At 40.5% G+C, this 24,887-nt stretch overlaps 1 protein-coding gene across 1 annotated transcript in view; it reads right to left on the reverse strand.

Annotated features, from left to right (window-relative positions):
• Nucleotides 1–24,887, reverse strand: part of pou1f1 (POU class 1 homeobox 1) — a 37,841-nt gene that overhangs the window by 9,352 nt on the left and 3,602 nt on the right. Inside the window, exons 3-6 of the mRNA XM_086006077.1 lie at nt 10,965–11,135; nt 9,513–9,614; nt 7,080–7,238; nt 3,774–4,019 (exon numbers count right to left, since the gene is read on the reverse strand). Of these exons, the coding sequence (XP_085862203.1) occupies nt 3,774–4,019; nt 7,080–7,238; nt 9,513–9,614; nt 10,965–11,135 (678 nt within the window). The remainder of the gene's footprint in view (nt 1–3,773; nt 4,020–7,079; nt 7,239–9,512; nt 9,615–10,964; nt 11,136–24,887) is intronic.

Below are 24,887 nucleotides of genomic sequence, written 5' to 3' on the forward strand. Positions count from 1 at the left end.
CTGAGAAGTTTGTTAAATTGTGCTTGAATTTGATTAGTGTTGCAAGCAACAGAAACTGATTAATTTCTAATTCACTCAGAAGATCTCCATCTAGGTAATCAAATAGCATTGTTGTCTGATTACAAAGCTAAGTATATTGTTAGCTTTATATGTGCTATTGCCTCATTCATTTACAAATCGGCAAGCAGATATAACAACCACAGAAAAATAAGTATGTATTTCACACCTGAATTCTACCGCTTTCAGTTGAGTGAAAGTGACAAATACACTGTAAATCACACTGAAATATAGGTCTCACCTACTGCTTATTACGATCCAGACAAGATAGTGGAGGACAGTGTATAGTTACTGTTCAGATTCTTAACTGTGTGAGCAGTGCAATGCTCCCTTTTGGTTTGTTATATCAATGACTAGCTACAGTAAGACTAGAGGCTATGCAATATCCAGTGCTTGTGTCAAGCACTCTCACATAAGGTAAAGCATAGGGTAAATACAAAGTAAAGTTCCCTTGACCTGACCAATGCACCTTCACAACAATGTCCTTCCCAAACTTGAGTGCCCCCATAGAAACGCTATACTTTGCATTTCACTTCCCATCTCTTGGCCTCTAGGCTGATGGTACCAATTTGTGGACAGTTTTGTGTTGTGTGACCACAGGAACTAGGTTAAAGACTGTCTAAACTAAGCTAATTTAATTTCGGATATTTGTAACCTACAGCATAAGTAGTCTTTGATCCCATCAGTCTGGGCTGGATTAAAACCCAGAGCTCCTGGGTAATATGTTACCCATCTGTAAACTGGGCTACTTGATTAAGTGTTGTTTTATATTTTGCTCTACTGCATTATGTTAGGTGCAGTGTTCTGATGTTATCTGAACTGAAATTACTAGAAAGACTTAAATGCACATTTTTATCCCTCAGGTTTGCAGTGACAAAAGATATTTATTTCAGTTTTAATCCAATGCCCATTTTCACTTTGTGAGGAGATCCATTCCTCATCTCTTTTTGTACTTCCCTACAGTTACTGGCTGGTCACAGCCACATTGCCAGGACTGTGACTATGAACCCGTTCACGCTACCAGTACTCCATGGTTGTCTGACAGAAGATTGGCATTATTCCCTAAGAGATTGCCATGAGCAGGTATTTTTATACCTGTCCATTTTACATTTGATGTATTGGCTGCAACTTGCTGCAACTTTCAACCTCGGTGGGAGCATAAAATGGGCGATAGCGGATGAGGTGTAAATTCTCAGATAATATAGACAATGGGGTAGATTATAACTGTCTGGAAAAAGATTGGTGGTGGTGGAGGTCCATTCTCAGAGGGGGGGGGGAATCCAGTACAGCACTGGCCCAGGCTGTTTTTGTGGAGTCCGGAGGAGCACTCATGTTCCTCCCGTCTTCAGAAGAATAAACCTACCGGGCTCCTCTTTTGCTGAACCACCAGTAGCTGCTGTGTCGAGTGTGCACAGTGCATGCGCCGCCCAGTACTATCCTGGCATGACAGTCGGGGTCCTATAAACTCCATAGACCTTGATTTGCATATTAAAAAACCTGGGCACTCCCGCAGTGGCCCCTTCTGAAGTTGGCATTGGATGGATCGGGATCAGGGCAGTAAACTTCCCCTCCACCATTCTAGGGGCACTACTGCCCTGATTCCGCCCAGCGGTGCCAGTAAAAATCTACCCCAATACTTTTTATCCATGATGGCAAAAGTATGATTATCCTGTGTGCTTTGAACCATGAACCCCGGCTTCGTCATTATTCTTCCACATTGATTTCCCTAGTTCATGTTAAAATTCAACATTGTAAAAGTAAAATATAAGTTTACATCAATGCTTCCTTAGCTTCAGGAAATAAAAGATACTAATTTTGTTAGCTGGAAGTTTACCTTTTCTAATGACTTGACAATGTAAAATGTTCATACTTTTACTAATAGAAAATTGAGCTCAACCTCACTCACTTGATTAGCACAAATATTATTGTTTTATCAGTACTTATCTGTAAAATCCGACTTTCTGTTCTGCCTAACTCATCTTCATGGTACATCGCTATCTTATATTGCTGTTTTACATTGAAATGTGTTCTGGATCCACTGTAAAACTATTCTCCGAATTAAACTATAATATGAATGAGAAATCTAAATCATGATCTCCAAAAGAAATGTTGAGTTTGCTAAATCCATTAACGCCCCCACTCGATAACGATTAAGTGCTCCCGTATCCATATTGCACACATTTCATTCGCAGCCTTCTCTGAGGATGGTATCGTGCACTCTTATCAAAAAGTTAGCAGCAAAAATTGCTGTTTATGACTTCTTAACCAAAGGATTTTCTATTGGAATGTCACTGCCTACATTCATGCAGTCACTTTTTAGTGAAGTTTACATAGAAGATAGGAGCAGGAGTCGGCCATTCGGCCCCTCGAGCCTGCTCCGCCATTTAATGAGATCATGGCTGATCATCCAAATTCAGTACCCTGTCCCTATTGACCTTATTCTTGAAGTGCTTAGCCCTATACTGTTTGAAATCGTGGGATATGTTAATACGAATATAAGGAAACATGAAATTATTGTGGATTCCACCACACCTTGTTTTAAAATTTGGTTATGCTTTTTTTCCCCAACGGGTATTCAAGCAGAACCTTAGCTATTCCCCAATACTTCTTTTCCCATAGTAAGCCCACAGAAGCATCGTAAACACCATTTTCTGTAAAGTTTTTGATCATCTGAGTCCATACTTAACCCAGAATTATATCCAGCTCTTTTTTGAGACATTGGGGGGAGAAATTCGGTATCGCCCCATTTAGGGCGCCATTATCGGCCGGGCGCAAAGTTTAGCGCCTGGTGCTAATTATCGCCTCCGACTGCAAACTTGGCTTCTATCGCCCCTGGAGGTGATTGGAGCGCTAAATCAGGCGCTTCACACCTCTTAAGGCGCTAACGCCGAGGAGCGAGGAACTACCTCAGAGCACTGGCGAAGCTCATGTGATGTCAGTCAGCAATGGAACACAGACACACTGGCGCCAGCCAGTTCTTAAAGGGGAGGGTCGATCTTGCTCTCCATCCACACCCTGCTCATTGCAGGCTTGAATCTCGGCCTGGAGAGACCTGTACATCAATTCTGCTGGAACGAACAATGGAGAGGCTCAGGGAAGGAGCTCAGAGTGCAGCCCCCATAGTCTCTTCTAAATCGATGCAAGGAAGGGCAAATCAAAATGAACCTGCAAAATGCTGCTCAGTACCCAAAACGCTTTCACACAGCGTTGAATCTCTCCAAAAGTCTCTCTCTCCCTCTCAGAATGCGTGGTGCAAAAATGTCGCCAACAAAAAAAGGCAGGAAGCGGCCGCCTTTAAATAGCGCTCCCCCAGTCCCTTCCCGATTGCAAAACGTTCCCCTCTACCTGTCATTGCTAGCGGCAGGCGGAAAGGCAGGGGGCGCCATTCAATATCTAGTCCCGGGCACTACCGGGGCGTTGCATGCTCGACACTCGTCACGATCTGCGGGCGCAGGAGATCGTGGTGATAGTGTTTAGTGTTGCCGCAAAATGTCTGGTCAATTTTGCGAGCGGCACAAACATCACCGCGCCCGGACGCTAGTTGCTTAGTGCCCTCTTAGGGCGCTAACAGGAGGCGCAAAGCAACCAAATTTTTCCCCCCATTATTTGTAATGTATTTTTGATTCTTTATTTTATGTTCAAATAGTTACTAAGTATATCACAGATGTTAGCAAATGAATGTGGCACATGGTTAATAAAATAAGACCATTATTTACCTAACTTTATTCTTCTTAATTTAAATTGATTTGCAAACATTTCCAGCTCCTTGATTTCTGGAGAATCCATAGCAACTGGCTCCTCAACAGTTTTATTCTTTTTTCGGAACTCCTGTTTGAAGTCGATGACAACTGATTCTTCGCTTAGGACTGACTGATGAATGGGGGCAAATCCATGTCCCAGTGTACATGAAGAGGCGCTCAGCGTGTGGTCAGGCAGTTTATACAGACATGGAGCAAGCCCACCTGTGCATATAGAGGCAACACTGCAGACTGTTAAAAGCACACTATTAAAAAATACATGAAACCAGGTAGTACCTGTCGAATATGCCATTCATACAAGTAGCACTAAGTAAACACAAGAATATTTTTGGGCATCAGACATATCGATAAGCGGTTGCATGTTTTCCACGGAGTGCATGCTTTGGTCGGAATCCCTGAATTTCTGCAAAGTTAGGGGATTTTTTTTTTGGATTGAAGTCTTAAAACTTTATGCAAAACGCTTCTATAAAAGTCATCACATTTCCCCATTTCGTGAATCATCAGTGACTCCGTGGAAAAATTGCAGTCAAATTAAATGTGCAAATATTATACTTCTGGTCTGAACTCCACTCATGAAGCAAGGGAATGCTAAATGTTTTATTGTTTTAATAAGATACATTAAAATGCTAATTTGAATCTGAGAATACAAATATTAAGATAACTTTAACAGAAGTTCACTATCTCATCTTATCCTGGGCTATTTGTTTAATCAGCTACAGGACTCTTTTATATAGACATAATATACAGAAATCATTATTATTGCCTTCTGACATTTGTGCTTGTAGCAGGATGATCAGAGTTTAAGACAGGAAGAAGTGGAATAATCTAAGATGTTTAATCATCTCCGTCATGGATCACTATTCTCTAATATATTTTATGTTGCTTAGCTATCCGGGAATACCTGACAAGTTTTAGTATTTTGTCATTGAACTTATGTCTTTATTGTCTGACTCTGGTGTTGCCCACTTACTGGCAGTTCCATCCCTCCCTGATCTCCATCTGATGAATTCTCCCTTCCATTGGCCTCCTACTGATTTTGACCTTCTCCTCACCTGTCCATCTACTCCTTTATTTCCCTCCATGCCCACTGCGTTGTCTTTCCCTCTTGGCTATCGACAGTGATTGAATCAAAAGTAAAATTCATCACAACTTTCAGTTCAAAAGTCTAAATCATGTGATTTCAGAATTTTTCCTTTTTTAAGAGCTGCATCAAATGGATAAACATTGTTAATCTGGTACGATTACATAATTAGCAGTTTTCCTATTGCGCCTTAGTTTTGACTTCAAGAATCTGGTATTTTGCAAAGAATGTCACTATTTTGCTCAATTAGATAATAAATTGCTTTTAATCTATTCTTAGACAATCAAAACACATCCCTGAAAAAAAACTATAGTTAAAGCACGTATATGAATAATTCTACTTTTAATATGTTAAGCATTCAAAGAAACAGAAAACTAGCTGGACCAGAGTGTGTTACAGAGCAGTATGATATTGCTGATTGGGTCATTATTTAGAAGTTTCCCAAGGGTTCATAAAAATCCACAATTTAAGACAGCTATTGCTTATTCTACCTTATTAAAATTAATTATTTAGTTTTAGTTCATACTGCCATGCTCCATTTCTGTAATAAGATAGGCAAATGACCTGCATTTGATGCTACTCCTCTTGAACAGATAACTAAAAGGTGTCCCATATGGTCTCTGACTTTGCTGATACACGTGTAGGAAATATGTTTAGCTTCTGTATGACACCTTTTAACTGGTTGTGTCTGTCTGATATTAAGAACTCCATGTTCTGCAGTCAGAATTAATTACAATATTGGCAACAGTAAAATAAATATGATTTGTGCCATTTATTTTCTCTTCATACTGGAACAAATCTACTCCGAGGCATCAACGATGTAGATGAAAGTTTTTTTTAACAATGGGATTACTCTATGTGATATATACAGGCTTTGATATACTCACATAACATGCATTAAAATAAAACCTGTTATTACTATAGTTCAAATCGTGCTACAATAACACTTCAGTAGTTTGATTTGAACGCAAGGAGATGTTGTCCGTGCCACTAATCTGCAGCAAGTAAACATACCACTTCCTCAATATAACACTATTCCCAGCCAAGAAAAATATTAGTGTGGGGTGCCATATAACTATGTAACACCTTTGGACACACCGTTGTCTACCACTCTGAAGCTGGTTGAAGACAGTGCCGATGTCCTAGCTGATAAGAAAACTGGAGTGGATTACAGAATCTGACTGAGAGACAGCCATCAAAACTTTACCATTAGACCCCTGGAGATACCAGCAAAAGGTATCTTTTAACCAAGCATTGTACTCTTCATACCATGATTTGAAAAGGCTGCAACCCAGGCTCCCGTAGTTGTGGAACTGTCCTCAATACTGCTCCCAGAAGCATGCTCTATGTCTTAGCACACCGACCTCCGGCCGTTCAAGATGGCCAAGGATCATATAAGTAAGTGGACGGTTGGGAATGGTGTGTGCTCAAATTCATCAAATGGACCTATACCAATAAGAGAGACTTCCTTGCTTAGCTAACTTATCTAACCACTTGTGGCATTTGTGTTATGATAAAAAGCAAGGGTTCATGTTCAGTTCCAAAGCGCCATTTTAGAGCTAGGCAAAATATTGAAAGAAAGGCTTAAAAAAAAGACTTACATTTATATAGCACCTTTCATGACCACTGGACATCTCAAAGCACTTTACAGCCAATTAAGTACTTTTTGAAGTGTAGTCACTGTTGTAACGTGGGAAATGCGGCAGCCAATTTGCGCACAGCAAACTCCCACAAACAGCAATGTGATAATGACCAGATAATCTGTTTTTGTTATGCTGATTGAGGGATAAATATTGGCCAGGACACCAGGGATAACTCCCCTGCTCTTCTTTGAAATAGTGCTATGGGAACTTTTACGTCCACCTGCATCAAAAACAGCGCTGTAAAATAATGCGTTATATTGAGGGGTAGCTGCACTTTCTGAAAATGGTATGAAAGGATCTCCACAGACTCGAGCTGTATATATTACACAGGATGACAGGGTGTTTCAGGAGGATGTAAAACAGCTCAGAGTTGAGATGTCATTGATAAATTGACCTTCACTTTCACACCATCTCAACCCTTACTAGTGTCATGGACAACTCACCATCCTGTGAGTAATTTTGTTCACATATCACTAAGAAATAGGAACATAGAAGGAATTGCAATAATAACAGAATGAGAGAAAAATGTATTTGCCTCACCTGCCATCACCCCATAAGCAGATTGTTGGCTCCCATAATGACATGATGGCATGGAGTAGTGAAGTCCTGCAGGTGTGTTGGTCAGAGACCCCGGGGAGAGGTGCATAAAGGAACATTTGGGTGCTGACAAAGGTTGGATCGAAGTTAAAACTGACGGGACTAGTAAGAAAATGCATAAAGTAGACAAAACTTGATTAATTTGGTAATATTCACAAATAAATTACTGAAGCCTAGAAATTGCTACCTGCGATGTTATTGTACACAGGCATAATCTGTTCATATAATTCCTCTTCCACTATTTATTTTTAATTCTCCAGCAAACTAATAGAAAGAATAATGTGATATGAGCACATTACCTTTTGTAAAATAACTTTGTCGGCAGTAATTTCTAGTCTTACATTATTTGAGTATTTTGTTGAACAGCTGTTTCAAAATTAAAGGTTCTACTGCATTTGATCAATAAACAAAACTATTACTAAGAATGAAAACATTATTTGTATATAATTTCAGATGAATAATTATGACTAAAGCAGCAAGTGAATAATTGAAAGCGGTTTTGTATTTGTGATAACATTACCCTAAACAAATCCAGAGTCAGGAATATTTAGTGACATTTTACAATTTATCTATTCAAATAAAAAAGAAACACTTGCATTTATAAAACGCCTTTCACGATCTCTAGACGTCCCAAAGTGCTTTACAACCAATGAAGTACTTTTTTGAAGTGCAGTCACCGTTGTAATGTAGGAAACGCAGCAGCCAATTTGCGCACAGCAAGCTCCCACAAACAGCAATGTGCTACTGACCAGCTAATCTGTTTTAGTGATGCTGATTGAGGGATAAATATTAGCCAGGACACTGGGGATAACTCCCCAGCTCTTCTTCGAAAATAGTGTCATGAGATCTTTTCTGTCCCCCTGAGAGGGCAGACGGGTCTTCGGTTTAAAAATGGTTCATGTATTTTCTACTTTGACATTTAAAAAAATAAAAATTGTTCTAAACTGCATAATTCATTTTGAAAAGACAACTAGCACAGTTTAGTGAAGAAAATAATTTTTAGGGAACATGTACACCGAATTTGTAAAAAGACTCGCATAACAAAAGTTTTTAGATAAAGGAAAACATCGAAAATGGTGGAGACATATTGGATATTTATAGATTCGAATTTGTGGACTTTTTTTTGCTTGCAGCATGATTCCTATTTATAGAAAACAGCTCTTTCTCAGCCAATGTTGCCCCACCAGCTCCCGTTAACAGCAACTAAAAATAAACCACCGAAGTTTGAATTTATGTATTTTCAGCCACTGAAATAAGCTGAACTTATTCCAGCTCTGTAAAATTAATTGTGATATAATGAAACTTGATAGGGGATGATTTCCTCTGTTTAGTGTGTGTAACAAAACAGTAAATACATTAATAAAGAATGGTTTACAATTTTATTACATGTTGCACAGAGGATCTCTCCCCCAATGTGTGCAAAGAAACCAGAACAAAGTCCTAAGTAACCTAAAGTTCCTCCAATATTTTGTTTACCAATAATTTACTCTTAGACACAAGTGAAACAGTTCTACTGGTCTAATATATTATTTTATTCTATATAATTTTCAAAGAACAACACAGTTCATGAAACTAATTACAGAGTGCGCCTGACAAAGGAAGCCTCATTTTGCAATTTTTTAACAAAGACTTGATATTCTGGATTAGTCTGAACTATATAAAACACCAACAACATTGCCTTCTGTATATGAAGTGTAATCAGAGTTGATCGTAACTTGTACTATATTTAATGAGCTTGACATCTTGTGCCATTTATGCAAAAATGACAACTAGTGTAAACTTTAGCCTGCCTATAAATATCTTCAGAAAATCCTTGCATTTATATCACTTCATGGCCTCACCCCTCCCTGTCTTTATAACTTTCTCCAGTGCTGTAACTCCCTTTAATTTTCCGTTCCTCTGACTCTGGCCTCTTGTTCCATCCCCTTCGCCCCATCATTGATGGCTGTGCCTTCAGTACCTAGGCCTCACTGCCTCCTTCTCCTCCTCGAAGACCCTCCTTAAAACCCATATTTTTGACCAAGCCTTTGGTTGCCTCTGCTAATATCTCTTTCTTTAGCTTAGTGTCCATTTTTGACATTACTGCTCTGTGAAGTGCTTTGGGATGTTTTTCAATGTTAAAGGTGCTATATAAATGCAAGCCCTAACATCTGATGACAACTTTCACCTCTACATCTATGTATATATTTGGGAACAGTGCTAAGACAGACCTTCAGGCCCTGGCCACTCCTGTGAGACCTCCTTCAGTCTTGAAGTATGCCAATATCCCTCACTCTGTATCCTCCTTGTAGCTGAATGTATTACTTTTTAAAGTGTAATTGGTACAATAAACGCATATTCTAAAGAAGAACAAAGATTACTGTGTTTGCCCGTTACCTGTTGAAACCACACTGGTTCCCTGGTTGGAGGTTGAGAGGCATTCGGCAGCGTTTGGATGGTGCATTATCAGAGGCAGAGAAGAGGGCTCAGAACTACAAGCTGTAAAATAATTCACAATTGAAATTGCTTGATATGTCATTCCCCCGCATTCATTTTTAAATAATAGTAATAATTAAAAAAAACATTTTCTTTCAGCTGATCTGTTACTTTTTTTTTATACCTTCCTTCCCATTTGCTGAGACCAGAATGTTCCTATGACCGTGGCCAGCAGCACATCTACATAAACAACTGCAAGCGGCGGCTGTGCTGCACACGCTGGTCGCGTGTTGGTATTTATAAGGCAATTTCACCCCTTCATTCATTTTAATGTCCTTTCCCAGGGATATTACTGTCCAACCCCTGAGCCTGCTTCCAGCATCTAATCAGGAGGGAGAAGAAACCCGAGACCCTGTTTGTAATTAAATGAGGGAAATAGACACCTGGAAATCTAGGGACTGGCGTACGGTTTAGACAACGAATAGAAGCGGAAACAGTTACGAAGGATATTTTCGGGTTGTTTTCCCAATGCATTTGATCAGATTCATGAATGTTTTAACGAAAATCCTCAGATTAAATTTCTAATTATTATTTAAGAAACAGTTTCATTAGAGGGACTATCTTTTTTGGACCAAGTTAAAGCGCAGATCTTCCAAAAGTAGGGTCATAGCATAAAACAAACAAAAAAAAATGCACGTTGAAATCTGCTTCGCCCCGACCAACTTTTTAAACTAATCCATAACAAGCATTCTATAAATGGTAGATTTGGAAATTAATACTATGTTTTTAATGTACTCCCTTTGCAACTGCCTTCTGATTCTGTATACACGGGGTTATCGTCTCATAACAGTTTATTGATCCCTTTAAAATAAAGTTGTGGAATAAATCAAACAATTGTACCCGTTAAAAAGTGAGTGGTATTTTAATGTATTATCAACTTTCAATTCTCAAAAGTTTCGTGATTTGCCTCTCGTTCTTAAAGACCGCAGTTATACTGCAGCTGCCACTCTCAGGGGGGCGTGGGGTGCGGTGGTCAGACTTGAGGTCTACGGCACTTTGCAACAGGTCGCTCTGAAGTCGGCCGCAAAGAAACTCAGCTCACGCCAGCGTGGATGCACGCTTCACTTCCCAATGGCTATTTTTTATTGTTGTGAGAGGGCAGATAGGAACCCTCTTTCTCCCCTAATATTAAAACAATTAATAACATTTTTGAAAGTTCCCAGATTACGTAGAGAGGTGTGCCACTTGGTTTGAATGTGTTTAATAGTCAAATTGGAATCCGATTTCCTGGTTAAACTGCCACGTTTGTATTGATGAGATGCTGAAGATGACTGCATTGGTGCAAAGTGACAGAAAACAGTAACCGAGATTAATCTGAACGTTGTAAATTTATGACCACAAATTTTGGCGTACCAAGTCCCCCTCTAATCTGAAACAACCCAGGAGATTCAGCCTTGGAACAGGCCCCAGATTTTAGTTCTAGAGTTTGATGTCGATTTTCCGCACTTTTGTAAAAGAAATTCTTACTGGGACCGGCAATGTATTTTCTATCTCTTTCTGAATGCTTTATTATGGCATCAGAATCTGTTGCATTAAAAAGCGACAGTTACATTTTCTTAAACATGCAGCTGTGAAGTCATGTACATAAATGATGGTTTCAAATTAATTCAGGACGTCTTAAGGAGCGAAGATGATGGTTTATGCTCCTATGCAAAAGTAACCGTATAACTGCACCCTTATTTTTATATTGTCCTTAGGGTTTGTAATCAGAATTTAATGAATCGAGTTATTAAAGGAATAACAGCTATAATTATTATGGTTTAAAATAGCTTCACCGTGAGCTTACAAACTCTATCTGCAGACCCACTTCTTTAATCTGGATCTAATCAGTTGTTTAATTGAAAGACTGATAGAATATTCACCGGTGCTGGAGGAATATCTATGGATTCTCATACTCAAACCGAAACATTATTACATCTATTTTTCTTCAAAAATAAACATTTACACTTACTTACAATTAAATGGTTCTTTTACTAGTAAGCCTGTAAGAAAATATACCTATGTTGTGATACAGAATCTCTTTATTTCTTGATGTGGGTGTCGCTGGCAAGGCCAGCATTTATTCCCCATCCCTAATTGCCCTTGAGAAGGTGGTGTTGAGCTACCTTCTTCAACCGCTGCAGTCCTTGTGGTGAAGGTACTCCACTAGTATGTTAGGTAGGGAGTTCCAGGATTTTGACCCAGCAACGATGAAGGAACGGCGATATATTTCCAAGTCAGGATGGTGTGTGACTTAGAGGTGCTGGTGTTCCCATGTGCCTGCTGCCCTTGTCCTTCTAGATGGTAGAGGTCGTGGGTTTTGGAGGTGCTGTCAAAGAAGCCTTGGTGAGTTGCTGCAGTGCACCTTGTAGATGGTATACACTGAAGCTATGGTGCACTGGTGGTGGACAGAGTAAATGTTTAAGGTGGTGGATGGGGTGCCAATCAAACGGGCTGCTTTGTCCTGGATGGTGTCAAGCTTCTTGAGTGTTGTTGGAGTTGCACTCATCCAGGCAAGTGGGGAGTATTCCATCACACTCCTTGTGCCTTGTAGATGGTGGAAAGGCTTTGGGGAGTCAGGAGGTGTGTCGCTCACTGCAAAATATCCAGCCTGTGACCTGCTCTTGTACCCACAGTATTTATGTGGCTGGTCCAGTTACGTTTCTGGTCAATGGTGACCCCCAGGATGTTGATGGTGGGGAATTCGGCGATGGTAATGCCATATATAGTTACATCTAAAACCTTTTAGCCTTTTAACATGTCTCTACAAGTCTTTCTAGGCATTTAATCTCATGATTAAAACTTTATACTTCAGGAATTTCACTTGGTAGTGTGCTTGTTTTTAGTTATCCTTCTTTATCGGTTGCTGATCTGTAAGATGGTAAAGGTGATACATTTAGGTCAGACTATCTGATTGCTGCATCCATACTAATTGATTAAGAAGTCCATTCCTCATTTCTTCCACTATACCCCATGCTCTCTGGAATTCTCTCCCCAAATCACTGTACCTTGCTACCCCATTCCTATCTTCAAGAGCTTCTTATAAACCCTTCTCTTTGACTGTGTCAATGGTCCTCTCCCTACCCCCACTCCACTAAATTTCCTCCTTTTTCCTGCTTGGGGTCCACCTTTGAGCCAATTTACTCTGAGACACTTATTTTCTTTGAGGATATTATATAATTACAAGTTGCTGTTGCTTCTCTGATGTTATGACAATTGCATCTAAGCAATGCAATTTGCTCTTTCATATATGACCTTGGATGCACCTGCTTCTTGATAGTACCTTTCTATGTCCAAGTATTTGTGGTGTAATTTCTAAGGTACACTTTATCAGCAGATTCCACAAGTGTTAGAAGACTGATTGTTCCCTTATCAAAATAAAACTTTTACTTGAGCTTTTTTTGCTGTTTTCTAGGCTCTACAGTGTCTGAATTACCAGTCTTCAGGATATCTTCAGCATTTCTATGATAGATAGATTAGCTATCATTCTCTTTCCGCTGTGTAGTTGCACCAGTGATAACCCACTCTTTAATGGGATTCTCTAGTAAGGTAAGAGACTCTTACACAAGTGAATCCCATTGTCCTATGGTTTCTTCACAAGTTCTTTCAACTATAGGTAATTTAGATTTGAAGTTCTGTGAATGAAATGGCATTCTTTGGCAACCTATCTGAATTCAGCAATAAGAGAAAGACTTGCATTTATATAGCGCCTTTCACAAGCACCAGACATCTCAAAACACTTTACAGCCAATGAAATCCTTTTTGAAGTGCAGTCACTGTTGTAATGTGGGAAATGTGGCAGCCAATTTGTGCACAGCAAGCTCCCACAAACAGCAATGTGAAAATGACCAGATAATCTGTTTTTATTATGTTGGTTGAGGGATAAATATTGGCCACAACACTGGAGATAATGCCCCTACTCTTCTTCGAAATAGTGCCATGGGATCTTTTACATCCACATGAGAAAGCAGACGGGGCCTCAGTTTAACGTCTCATCCGAACGACGGCACCTCCGACAGTGTAGCACTCCCTCAGCACTGCACTGGAGTGTCAGCCTAGCTTTATGTGCTCAAGTCCCTGGTGTGGGACTTGAACCCACAACCTTCTGACTCAGAGGCAAGTGTGCTACCAACTGATCCACAGCTGACACTAATTGCAAACTAATTTTCACTAGGTATTTTATGTCAGGGAAAATAGCTTTCATGCAACTTATCACCATTTTTCCCAGGTTGTATATTGGGCACAGCGTTGGGTAGTCTGAGTAATGAGCTCTAACTATCAAATAGTTCTTACCTTGCCAGTTGAACAAAACTGGTCCAGTTGATGTGACACTAGATGAGGTTTCAGTGGATTTGCGTGTTGGTTTGATGTAGATTTTAAGCAGGATGAAAAAATTGCTACCACACGAAGAATGTCCTGATTTATTTTGGGATTTTGCATGACCTCCTTTGGTTTTTCCATAGACTTCTCTGTGCCCTCACTCGCTCATGAATCTTTTGCAACATTTCTTTTTGCTTTTTGGTATAAAAATCTTGCTATCTTTGTACACTAAATTCATCTAACACTTTTAACTCCTCTGCACAGTTCCAGTACTGTTGAATTTCTGGTGAGCAATCTTGTTTTACTGTGCCCATCCCTCCATTATTGTTACCCTTAAAATGGAAAAATATCAAGGTATTAAACCAGATCTTGCTCAAAATCAGAACCGGCACTTTTATCCAAACAACACAATCCAGGACAAAGCAACCCATTTGATCGGCACCCCATCCATCACCTTAAACATTCACTCCCTCCACCACCGGTGCACCGTGGCTGCAGTGTGTACCATCTACAAGATGCACTACAGCAACTCGCCAAGCCTTCTTCAACAGCACCTCCCAAACCCGCGACCTCTACCACCTAGAAGGAAAAAGGGCAGCAGACGCAGCTCACCACCACCTTCTCAAGGGCAACTAAGGATGGGCAATAAATGCTGACCTTGCCAGCAACACCCAAATCCTGCGACTGAATATTTAAAAAAGCTGGTCAGCCCTATCGACCATATTTTTATTGTAAAGTTCTAAAAACTAAAATCATTCGATAAAACAGACCAATAATGGTGAATTGACAGCGAATTAAAATGAAATCAGTATCCTGACAATTTTCTTGTAACATTCTGTAGATTGTTTTTCAAGCTGATAAAGTCTTTTTGAAGTATAATCACATTTTGCTAGGGTAACCTTTTGAATACTCAGTCCATTAATTTTCCCCATCAATTTCATATTTAAAAGGTTCTTTCAACTAATGTGTGGCCCTTGTGTTAGCAGACTGGTGTCCTTTTGTGCTGTCCTGATTATAAGTGGATTTGAATGAAATTAAAATGGTATTTCAAATGTGGGAATAAGCAATGAGAATTAATTACAAAATAAGAAAAGACTAAATTTTTTATGCTTATCAACTCAGATACAGATCTGAAGATTTTTGAAATATGTAAATGGAAGGCTGAGGAGGTATCAGCTAACAACAGAAAAAGTGGTATGAAAACTCAAACGCAGCAACAAATCTGATCCAGGGAACAGACCTTGGAGTGTTTGGTCATGCCATGGGACAACATATTCATTAGAGGTATTCTCCTCAATGTAGGTAAGAGGGACTCATTGCAATGTTTACATATGCTTGAAAGAAAAAAGAAAGAACTTGCATTTATATAGCACCTTTTTCAACCTCAGGACATCCTCAAGTGCTTTACAGCCAATGAAGTACTATTTTGAAGTGTCGACACTGTTCTAATGTAGGGAAATGCGGCAGCCAATCTGCGCACAGCAAGGTCCTACAAACAGGATAATCTGTTTCAGGGATGTTGAGAGAGGGATAAGTTGTACCGGGAGAACTTCCCTGCTCTTCTTCAAATAGAAAGGGCAGATGGGACCTCAGTTTAACTGTTAATCTGAAAGATGGATGAAGTGTTTTCACTGGAGTGTCAGCCTAGATTTTGTGCTCAAGTCTCTGGAGTGGGACTTGAAGCCACACAGTCTGACTCAGAGGCAAGAGTGCTGCCTACTGAGCCAAGACTGACACATGCTATCCTTCTGTCTGTTTCACCAGAATCACAGAGTTCATAGGACAAACAATTTAACTCCATATATCTCAGAGGCCAGATAAATTTGTAGAATATTTCAACCATATATATAGGGATATAAGTATATTGCAAAATATTTAGCAATGTCAATGATCATAGATATCATAGCAAATAATCTAGTCAAGCGTTGTATACACGTACAAATTAATTGTTCTCCTCTGCACCGCACCATGATATTGCTCTTCAGACCTCACTAGAGTCAGCTGGAAGCTATCTTAAGTGAATGCTGGGGTGAGACAGGAGAACATTGGAATAGTCAAGTCTGGAGGTGACAGTCATGGAGAAAGAGTTCAGTGACAGATTGGCTTAGGTTGGGCATAAACCGTTGATGTCATTCAGGTGAAAGTAGGTAGTCTTTGTGATGGAGAAGATAAGAGATCAGAAGCTCAGCTCAGGGTTGAATAAGATGCAGAGGTTACAAACAGTCTGATTCAGCCTGAGGCAGTGGCTGAGGCAGTGAAGTTTGAGTACAGAGATTGCAGTGGGGATGAAGATGATGGCTTCAATATCCCCAATGTTTAGCTGGAGAAAATTGCAGCTCATCCAAGAGGCAGTGAAGGGGTCAATCGAGGAGGTGGGGATTTAGAGCTGGCTTTCATCAGCTTACATGTGGAAGCTGACCCTATGTCTGTATTTGACATTGCCAAGGGGCAGTATGTAGATGAGGAAGAGAAGGGGCCAAGGATAGACTTCAGAGGCAACAGTGCAAGTGCTGGAAGAGAAGCCATTGCTGGATATAGTCTAGCCATGACTGGATGGGTAAGAGTCGAACAAAATGAGGGCAATTCCAGCAAGCTGGACAACGGCTGACAGGTATTGAAGAAGGATGCCAAACGGTGCAAAAAGATCAAGGAGAATGAGGAGGTATAATGCAACATGATTGCAGTCACAGAGAATGTCATTTGTGGCTTTGGTCAGGACTGTTTTGGTGGTGTGCGAGGGACATTATCCATAAGTCTTCACATTAAAAAATTGTCATTTGTAGGAGGAGATTTGGGAAATTCAGGCTGTTATCCATTTCTCCTTTAGCAATTTTGTGTGCATTTATTACTTTTTAAATTTGATTTTTGAATTCTGCCTTGAAGCATATTTTCATGTTACAGCTGTTTTATGCTGTGGGTTAAATGTGACATATGAAGCTGCTGTTTCTGACATTTTTCATAAAATATTTCCACTTATCAAAGCTTATTCAAGTGTGTCTCCGTTGGTGAACTTTGATTTTTGGGTTAATTGACTTTAAGTGAAAATTTGACATTGGGAGAGCGACAGCAAAAGCGTAAAGTCTGGCCATGTAGCACGGTTGTTCATGTAGTGGTAGAAAGTAACCCCTAACAACACTCACCGTGCTGTAGGGGAGCAACAGAAGGAGGGGGGGGGGGGACTGGACTAGGACTTTCAGCCCAAAGCCACTGTAGAACTCCTGGGATCAGCCATTTCGCCATTAAATCTACATCAGTATGAATAATTAATACCTGCCAGTGATTGAAAAGATTTGCAAACAGTATCATCCGCCACTGCCAAAATACAAGAACTGTCACAAGTACCAATGTATTCATGCAGTTTTTGCATCACTTGGCCAATGTTCCGTTACACAAATCCGGTTTTAATTAAGTGTGGAATCGTGTCTGCGGCTCAGTTTGTCCTTGATGTTGACATCTGTAGAAATACACGCCGAGAGAAGATTAAGAGATTTTGATAGGAGACAATTTCCCATGGTCAAGAACAAACGGCGTTGCATTGGGTGGCGTGCAGTAAGTTTATTAAAGAGGGACGGCCGCTGCCTCGCTCACCGTCGATTGAATTATTTAAAAAAAAAATCCAAAATAACGACATTAGCGCTTCACAAAGCAGTTTAAACTGAATTATAAAATAACACTGATTCCATTAAACCCGCATAAACTGCAGCAGATCATGTCTCTCAGCACCTGTCCACAGCATGGGAGAGGAGAAGGCAAACATCTCAATCGAGGATTTAAACCAGCAGGAAAGAGATTGATTCCCACAAGTATCAAAAAACAATTTCAACACAGTTTTAAATGGGCCGTTCCGAGTTTTCTTAAAGGGGCAATGCAGTCTTTTCTCGGCTCTTAATAACAATTGATAAATGACTCGCAGTTTTATGGATTTCTTTTTTATTTGGATGGACTTTCCTTTAAAAGTTTATCCCTCATCGGCTGAATTGTTACCCGAATTCATAGAATCAATAGCAACTTATGATTGAGGAGGCCAATCGTCCCATTGTGCCAGTGCCGGCTCTTTAAAAGATCCATTTCGCTATCCTTTATAATCCCATTTCCCGGTCCTGTTTAAAATAATATGTTATTCATATATTTTGTGTATCAAGTATTTTATTGAGTGCAGAAGAAAGCAGAGAATGCCAGTGTAGCATGTGTGTAAGGTGAGAGCCCGGCATTGTAACGGCAAGTGTAAACAACGTTACACTACTAGCCACTTCAAAATAGTTCAAGGCTGGACATAACACGGTAAATCTCTGATTTTTATAATGTGTAAATGTACATTTGAAGTGCAGGTTTGTTTTCCTAATTTGGATTTTCTACAACATTTTAACCACGTTTCTTAAAAAGTCAAATCTGATGTTCTTCAAAATTCCCCCCAATAAGTAAACTTCAATTTTAATATTTAACGCATCTTATTTTTTGCAGCAGTGAGGTCAAATGAACCCCAATAATTGCACTGAAATTAATTTCAGCACTGTAAACTGAGAAATATCAGAGCAAGAATTCAACCAATACACGAACTGTATTCCAATTCTTATATTCCTTTGTGTTATTTTTCCTTAAGATTTGATATTTAGAAAACTAAATGATTGCAGAATACATATGCAAATATATACTATGTAGACTATGCTCAGTTACCATTAACTCAATATACAGTTGACACTAATTTTGTAATCCTGGAAAGAATAAGTGGTCTCAAATCTAATTGAGCTGCATTTGCCTAAAGGTGCCCAAAGAGATGGGTGCTGTGCTAAGCTTTGCTTATATTTATAACAGCTCACTGGACTGGAGGATCTAATGTTGTACCAATATTCAAAAAGGGCAACAAGTCAGACCCAGGAAATTATAGGCCCATTAACTGGACTTTGGTTATAAGCAAGTTGCTGGAGGGGATGATTCGGGATTCTCAGTATGACCACCTGGATAGAAAAGGGATTATTAGAAACTCTTAACATGACTTCTGGAAAAGAAGGCCATGCCTATCCAACCTGAAGTTTTTGATGAGGTTACCAGGTGGATGAAGGTAACCTAGTCAACATAGTATACTTGGATTTTCCAAAAGTTTTTGACAACTTGCCACACAATAGGGTAATTTATAAAGTGGGATTGGAGGGGAGATAGATCCTGGGTGGATAAGGAATTGCTTGTATTCTCATAAGCAATGTGTGGTTAATAATGGTAGTGGATCTGCGGGGGTTGATGTTAGGACCTTCTCTTCACTATCTATATTAATGATCTGGATGAAGACATTGGAGAAATTGTCAACAGTTTGCAGATGGCATAAAGATGTGTACTGGTGTTATATCCTTGGATGAGAACAAAGACTACAATCAGATCTAAATGCAAAGGGGAATTGGCCTTCATCTGGTAGATGACATTTAATGTAGATAAATGTAGTTCTATGCTTGGGTATATATCATGTTTCGAACTGAAGTTTGTTGAGCAAGAAAGAGACCTATCTAGGTGTTACAGTGCATGAGTCTAAAAAGTTGCAAGTTCAGTGTCACAAGACTATAATAAAGTCCTGTAGAGTTGTAGGTTGAATTGCTAGGATGATCCAACATAAAACAAAAGAACATTATAATGTCTTTGTACAAGACTTTCGTTGGGCCTTATTCAGAATATTGTGCCCAGTTTTGGTCCCCTTACACGGTGGGTGATACAAAAACTGTGGAAAGGTTTCAGAGGAGAACCACTAGAATGAATACCTAGTGTAAGTTCCCTTAGTTATCATCATAGACAGAGAGCTGGGCCTTTCTACACTAGAATATTGTAGACTTTGCAGAGACTTGATTGAGAAAGGAAGGAACTGTATCCATGTGGATTGGCTATTTGAATTAGATAGGTTTGGGAGAACCAGAGAACGTGCATATAGACTAGATGTCAGGTGGCCTTTCTATTCACAGAGGGTCATTGACCTCTGGAACAAGTTGATTCAGAATTTGGTGCAGGCATTCAGAAGGGTGCTGGATAGTTCCTGGCTGAGTCTGATATCACTGCATACAAGAGGGAGGTTGGATGATATGCCTCATGGTCACTGTGGTCTTCTGGAACTCATTTTGATCACCTTTAGGGGTCAGAGAGGAATTTTCTAGCATTATTTTTTTCCCTGAATCGGCCTAGAGTTAAAAAAAAATACAGTTTTATTTTGCTTCTCCCGGGAGATTTCACGGCTGCTGGTGAGTGGGAGTACTGGGGGGCTCATGATGCTTAATTGCAACATAACTGTATGGGGAAGGGTCATGGACCAGCAGGTCTTTTCCAGTCCGTCATTTTCTTATGTTCATACTTCTTTTGGGTCTAAGGCTTATAGTAAATAATAAAATAACATGGGACAGATAAGGAAATCATGGTCTGGGGACGTAACTTCTTTTGTTAAGACTTGTACACTTTTACTTCATCCTCTGGCACACAAAGGAAAGATGGTGCTATAATCAGTCTGCAGAAGGAGAGAAGAATTTGATCCAAATTGTTAAATAAACCGCATATAACTTTTTCGTGTGGATTTGATAGTCTTAAACTTAAATTGTACCTGCTGATCTCTAGCTAGAGTATCGACTTGCAATCAACCCTGGTTTACACTCCTTGGCTGACAATGGACTCTCCTTTCACTGCCAGCGTCCGACTCGACATAGAGAAGCTGTTTCCACTTGTGGGGTAATCCAAAACTAGGGGTCATGAGTATAAGATGGTCACTAATAAATCCAACAAGGAATTCAGGAGAAACTTCTTTACCCAGAGAGTGGTGAGAATGTGGAACTTGCTACCACAAGGAGTAGTTGAAGCGAATAGTATAGATGCATTTAAGGGGAAGCTAGACAAGTAAATGAGGGAGAAAGGAACACATGTTATGCTGATAGGGTTAGATGAAGTAGGGTGGGAGGAGGCTCCTGTAGAGCAAAACATGTAGCTCAGTTGGGCCGAATGGCCTGTTTCTGTGCTATGTACTTCCTAGCCAGAAGAGAGCTATGCAGAGCTGACCATATACATTGTAAATGTTTTGAGTACTCAGGAGGGGTTGTCCACTTTCTTAAAGCATTTCAATAACTTCTGCTCACGTTTATAAAGCGTCCAACTGAGTCCCATCATAGCAAACTGGGATTGACATTGCAGGAATTATTCTGCAAGGAATATGAGATGGCTTCCTGCAGGTGGTCTCACACCGACCGCTTAACACCAGAATCAGGTCGGGACAAGTTGGAAATCACTTCACTGGGAGAATTAAGTGGCAGTAGAACTGAGCGCCTGGAAAGCGAACCAACGGGCTGAGGGAGGCCGGGAACAATAAAGATCTCTTTGAAAACCATCTTCATATTTTATGTTCTTTAAGTACATGTAAGAGTAACACGAGGAATATTATAGATTCCATCCTTTTGTACCGAGTAGGTACATAAATAATTGTACTTTGGAAGCAAATTTGAGATAAATTACAGATTCGGAATTAATGCACAATTCATATAGGTTTGGTGTTCAACTAATGCACTATTAACACGTGCCTTATTTCGCCGAACACACTTCTGGCAGGTCACAAGGATTCAAAATGTGTTTTGAGAAGGAAGTTGAAGAATTGTTCGGACACTCAGTTGTTTGGCAGTGAAAGGCCCAGGGCTACAGGGCACTTCCAGCAACCAGTGCAACAACAAGCAGGCAGTATGTGGAGTAATTGACCCGAGGTTAAAACACAAAGTCCTCATTCTACATGTCAGTTGTTGGTGGGTCAGTGTGTGGAGCGAGTGACCAAGCGGGGGATCCGTCCGTGAAACAATACGGTTAAAATAATAAATTAAATAGTTTTTATCTTTTTATTTTAATACTGTTATCCCACCTTTTCCCGGGCAGAGGAATCTACATTGTCAAAATCTACATTGCACCGTTTTGATTGTCTGTGATTATTAGTTATTAGAGAAGGTTGAACAGCTCCCAATGTTTAAACAGATTTCTCCCTCCCCCAATAACTTTAAAGCAAGACATTAAATAGCGCGCTTTCTGCCATAGGACACGAAAATCTTTCTGAAGCTGAATTATAAAGTGTTAAAAGACGAACGCGACAAGTTGTATTACGCTCACAACGGGTATCACCCATGGCAACATATCTGTAGTCATTCGCCGTATTTAAGGGAATATTTCTTCACGTATTCTCAAATGAAGAGTTCTATTCATTCAATCTGGGTTCTCATTTGATAGATGTCCTTGGGGTTAGCACCTGAAAAAAAAACCTGCTTCCAAATGTGAATCCATTCTTCCTGTTCGCTTTCGATTCCTTGCATCCAGTTATATTCGCTCATTAATATTAGTGTAACTCGTGAAAAACACCGTCTGTTCAGCGGGTTCTGCAGGTTTGGATTTCATTGCATAAACACGACTTGGAGCAATGACGGTAATTTCATCAACATATTCAGTATCCAAGCCACGTACAACCACAGGTCACACGGCAGATTGGATGTTATTGACACCGTTTCATTCTGAACACCACACAACTCAGACTCATGTCACAAAGAACAAAATACTGTAGATGTTGCCTCCCTATTCCTCAGATCATTTTCAGTCATCTTCGCCACCTCCAACAGGATCCCACCACCAAACTCATCTTCCCCATAGCATTCTGAAGGGACCTTTCCCTCCGTGACACCCGAGTCCATTCTTCCATCACCCCTAAAACCTGTTCCCCTTCCCCCGGCACCTTCCCACGGGAGCACAGTAGGTGCAACACCTGTCCATTCACCTCCTCCCATGCCATCATCCAGGGTCCCAAACACTCCTTCTGGGTGAGGTAGCGAATTACATGTACTTCTCCCAACCTTTACATCAGGGAGAGCAAATGTAGATTAGGTGAGCAGGACCCTGAGCTCCCTGTCCCATGCCACTTTAATTCTGCCTCCTACTCTGTCCTTGGTCTTCTATACTATTTCAGTGAAGCTCAAGATAAGCACTTCACCTTTCTACTGGCCTGAATATAGACTTCAACAATTTCAAGCCTTAACCACAACTTTCTATCTGAGATGATGTGGAGATGCCGGTGTTGGACTGGGGTGGACAAATGTGAGAAGTCACACAACACCAGGTTATAGTTCAACAGCTTTATTTGAAATCACAAGCTTTCGGAGCGCTGCTCCTTCGTCAGGTGAAGTGGCGAAGGAGCAGCGCTCCGAAAGCTTGTGATTTCAAATAAAGCTGTTGGACTATAACCTGGTGTTGTGTGACTTCTCACATTCTACCTGAGAGGTGTTGATAAAGTGGAATGGGTGCACCAGCACTTCTGGGGATGGAGGAGGGAGTGGGTGGGTGCTTGGGGTGGGGATCCCTCATTGCTACATCACTGGTGGGTGGTCTGCACTGCTGGAGATTAAAAACATAATTTGGGGGATGTGGGTGTAGTTGGCAAGGCCAGTACTTATTGTCTATCCCTAGGCCTGAGAAGGTACAACTGAATGGCTTGCGAAGCCAGCTCAGAGGATCATTAAGACTCGACCATTAGAATTACACATAGACCAGACTGGGTAAGAGCAGCAGGTTTCCTTCTCTGAATGACATTAGTGAGCCAGTTGGATTTTTACAACAATCTGTCAGCTCATGGTCACGTTTACTGATGCCAGTGTTTTTTTATTATTTCTAGATTTTTAAACTGAATTCAAATTCTCAAATTGTCAAGGTGGGATTTAAATTTACATTTTTAGGATTAATTCCAGGCCCCTAGTCCAGTAACACAACCACTACACTACTGTACCCCAGTTGACTTCTGTCAGTTAAACATCTCTTGGTCTTCACCCAGTCAGTTGACAGCTCATCTTGACAACTTTCTTGTGTATATGATTTTCCCCTCCCCTTTCCCTCACATTGTTCCTTCTTACAAACCATTCATCTGTAATATTTTCTGGTTCTGATGTAGGCCAATTGCCTGAATGATTAACTTTCTTTCTCTCCACAGATGCTGTGCCTGACTTGCCAAGTGTTTCCAGCATCATCACCGCCTGCACCGCCCTCCCCCGCCTCTCCCTGCCCCATACAGCTAGAATTCTGCTTTGTTTTGCTGATGCTATGCAGGCGATTGTAAGAGAGGAGCTGTCATTAAACATACGGACCTTATTAAATGCCAGTTAGGTTAGATTGTCTTTACATTGTACTACCAATCTGAATTTGGTAGTTGCAGTGCAGATAATAAGACCCCTGTTATAATTGCAGACTGCAAATTGCACTCTGCTCGCTATCAGAGAGTTCTGCAGGCATGCAGCATGTACAGCGCTCTGCTCCCTGGATAGGACATTTTTCATGACCAAGAATGGGGAGAGCCCTCACTTTCTGGATGCGTTAAGGGGGCATTCACATTGTGGGAAGCAATTTGGGTTTGGGACCCACGCTAAACCGGGTGTGTAAATCCAGATTCAGGGGCCGAGAAGTGGATTGCAGCTCTTGAGGGTGAGGTAGTCCCATAAGTCTGCCCTTTGATACTGCATGGAGTGTAAATCTAATATGATGTCAAAACTAGTTTACAAAGTGCTCATGCATTGGACCCCTTGGGCACTTTGCACGCCCATCTAACCTAATTTTAATGATTAGAGAGCACGGATTCTCCCATCTTCATTTTACGCGCATATGACAATAACAGATAGAAAAAGAGCCACTGGTTCATCCAGCCTGTCCCAGAACTTTTCTGGGCATTTACATTTCTAACAGTTGGGAGAGAGCTCTGTCCATATCTGTATCCAGGCACGGCACTCTCCTGGGCAAGACTGTTTTAGTTCCAGCCAGGTAGGAGCCAAGCAATGCGAATGTGGTTCTGCCTGGCTAGAACCCTAGCTGCAGCTTGCAAGCACTTGCCGGCACTTTTTAAACTCATATTTGCACTGTACTGGAGTTATGTTCCACATGGTGTCAAGCCAAGTGATGTGACAGTCTTTTTGAGGGTGTTTTACTCCATTTAGTTTTAGTGCATTTCCAGAACCA

Source organism: Somniosus microcephalus, chromosome 14 (genome assembly GCF_052327205.1).
Source record: "Somniosus microcephalus isolate GS21.2 chromosome 14, FLI_Smic_1.0, whole genome shotgun sequence".
In the NCBI taxonomy this organism is placed as follows: domain Eukaryota; kingdom Metazoa; phylum Chordata; class Chondrichthyes; order Squaliformes; family Somniosidae; genus Somniosus; species Somniosus microcephalus.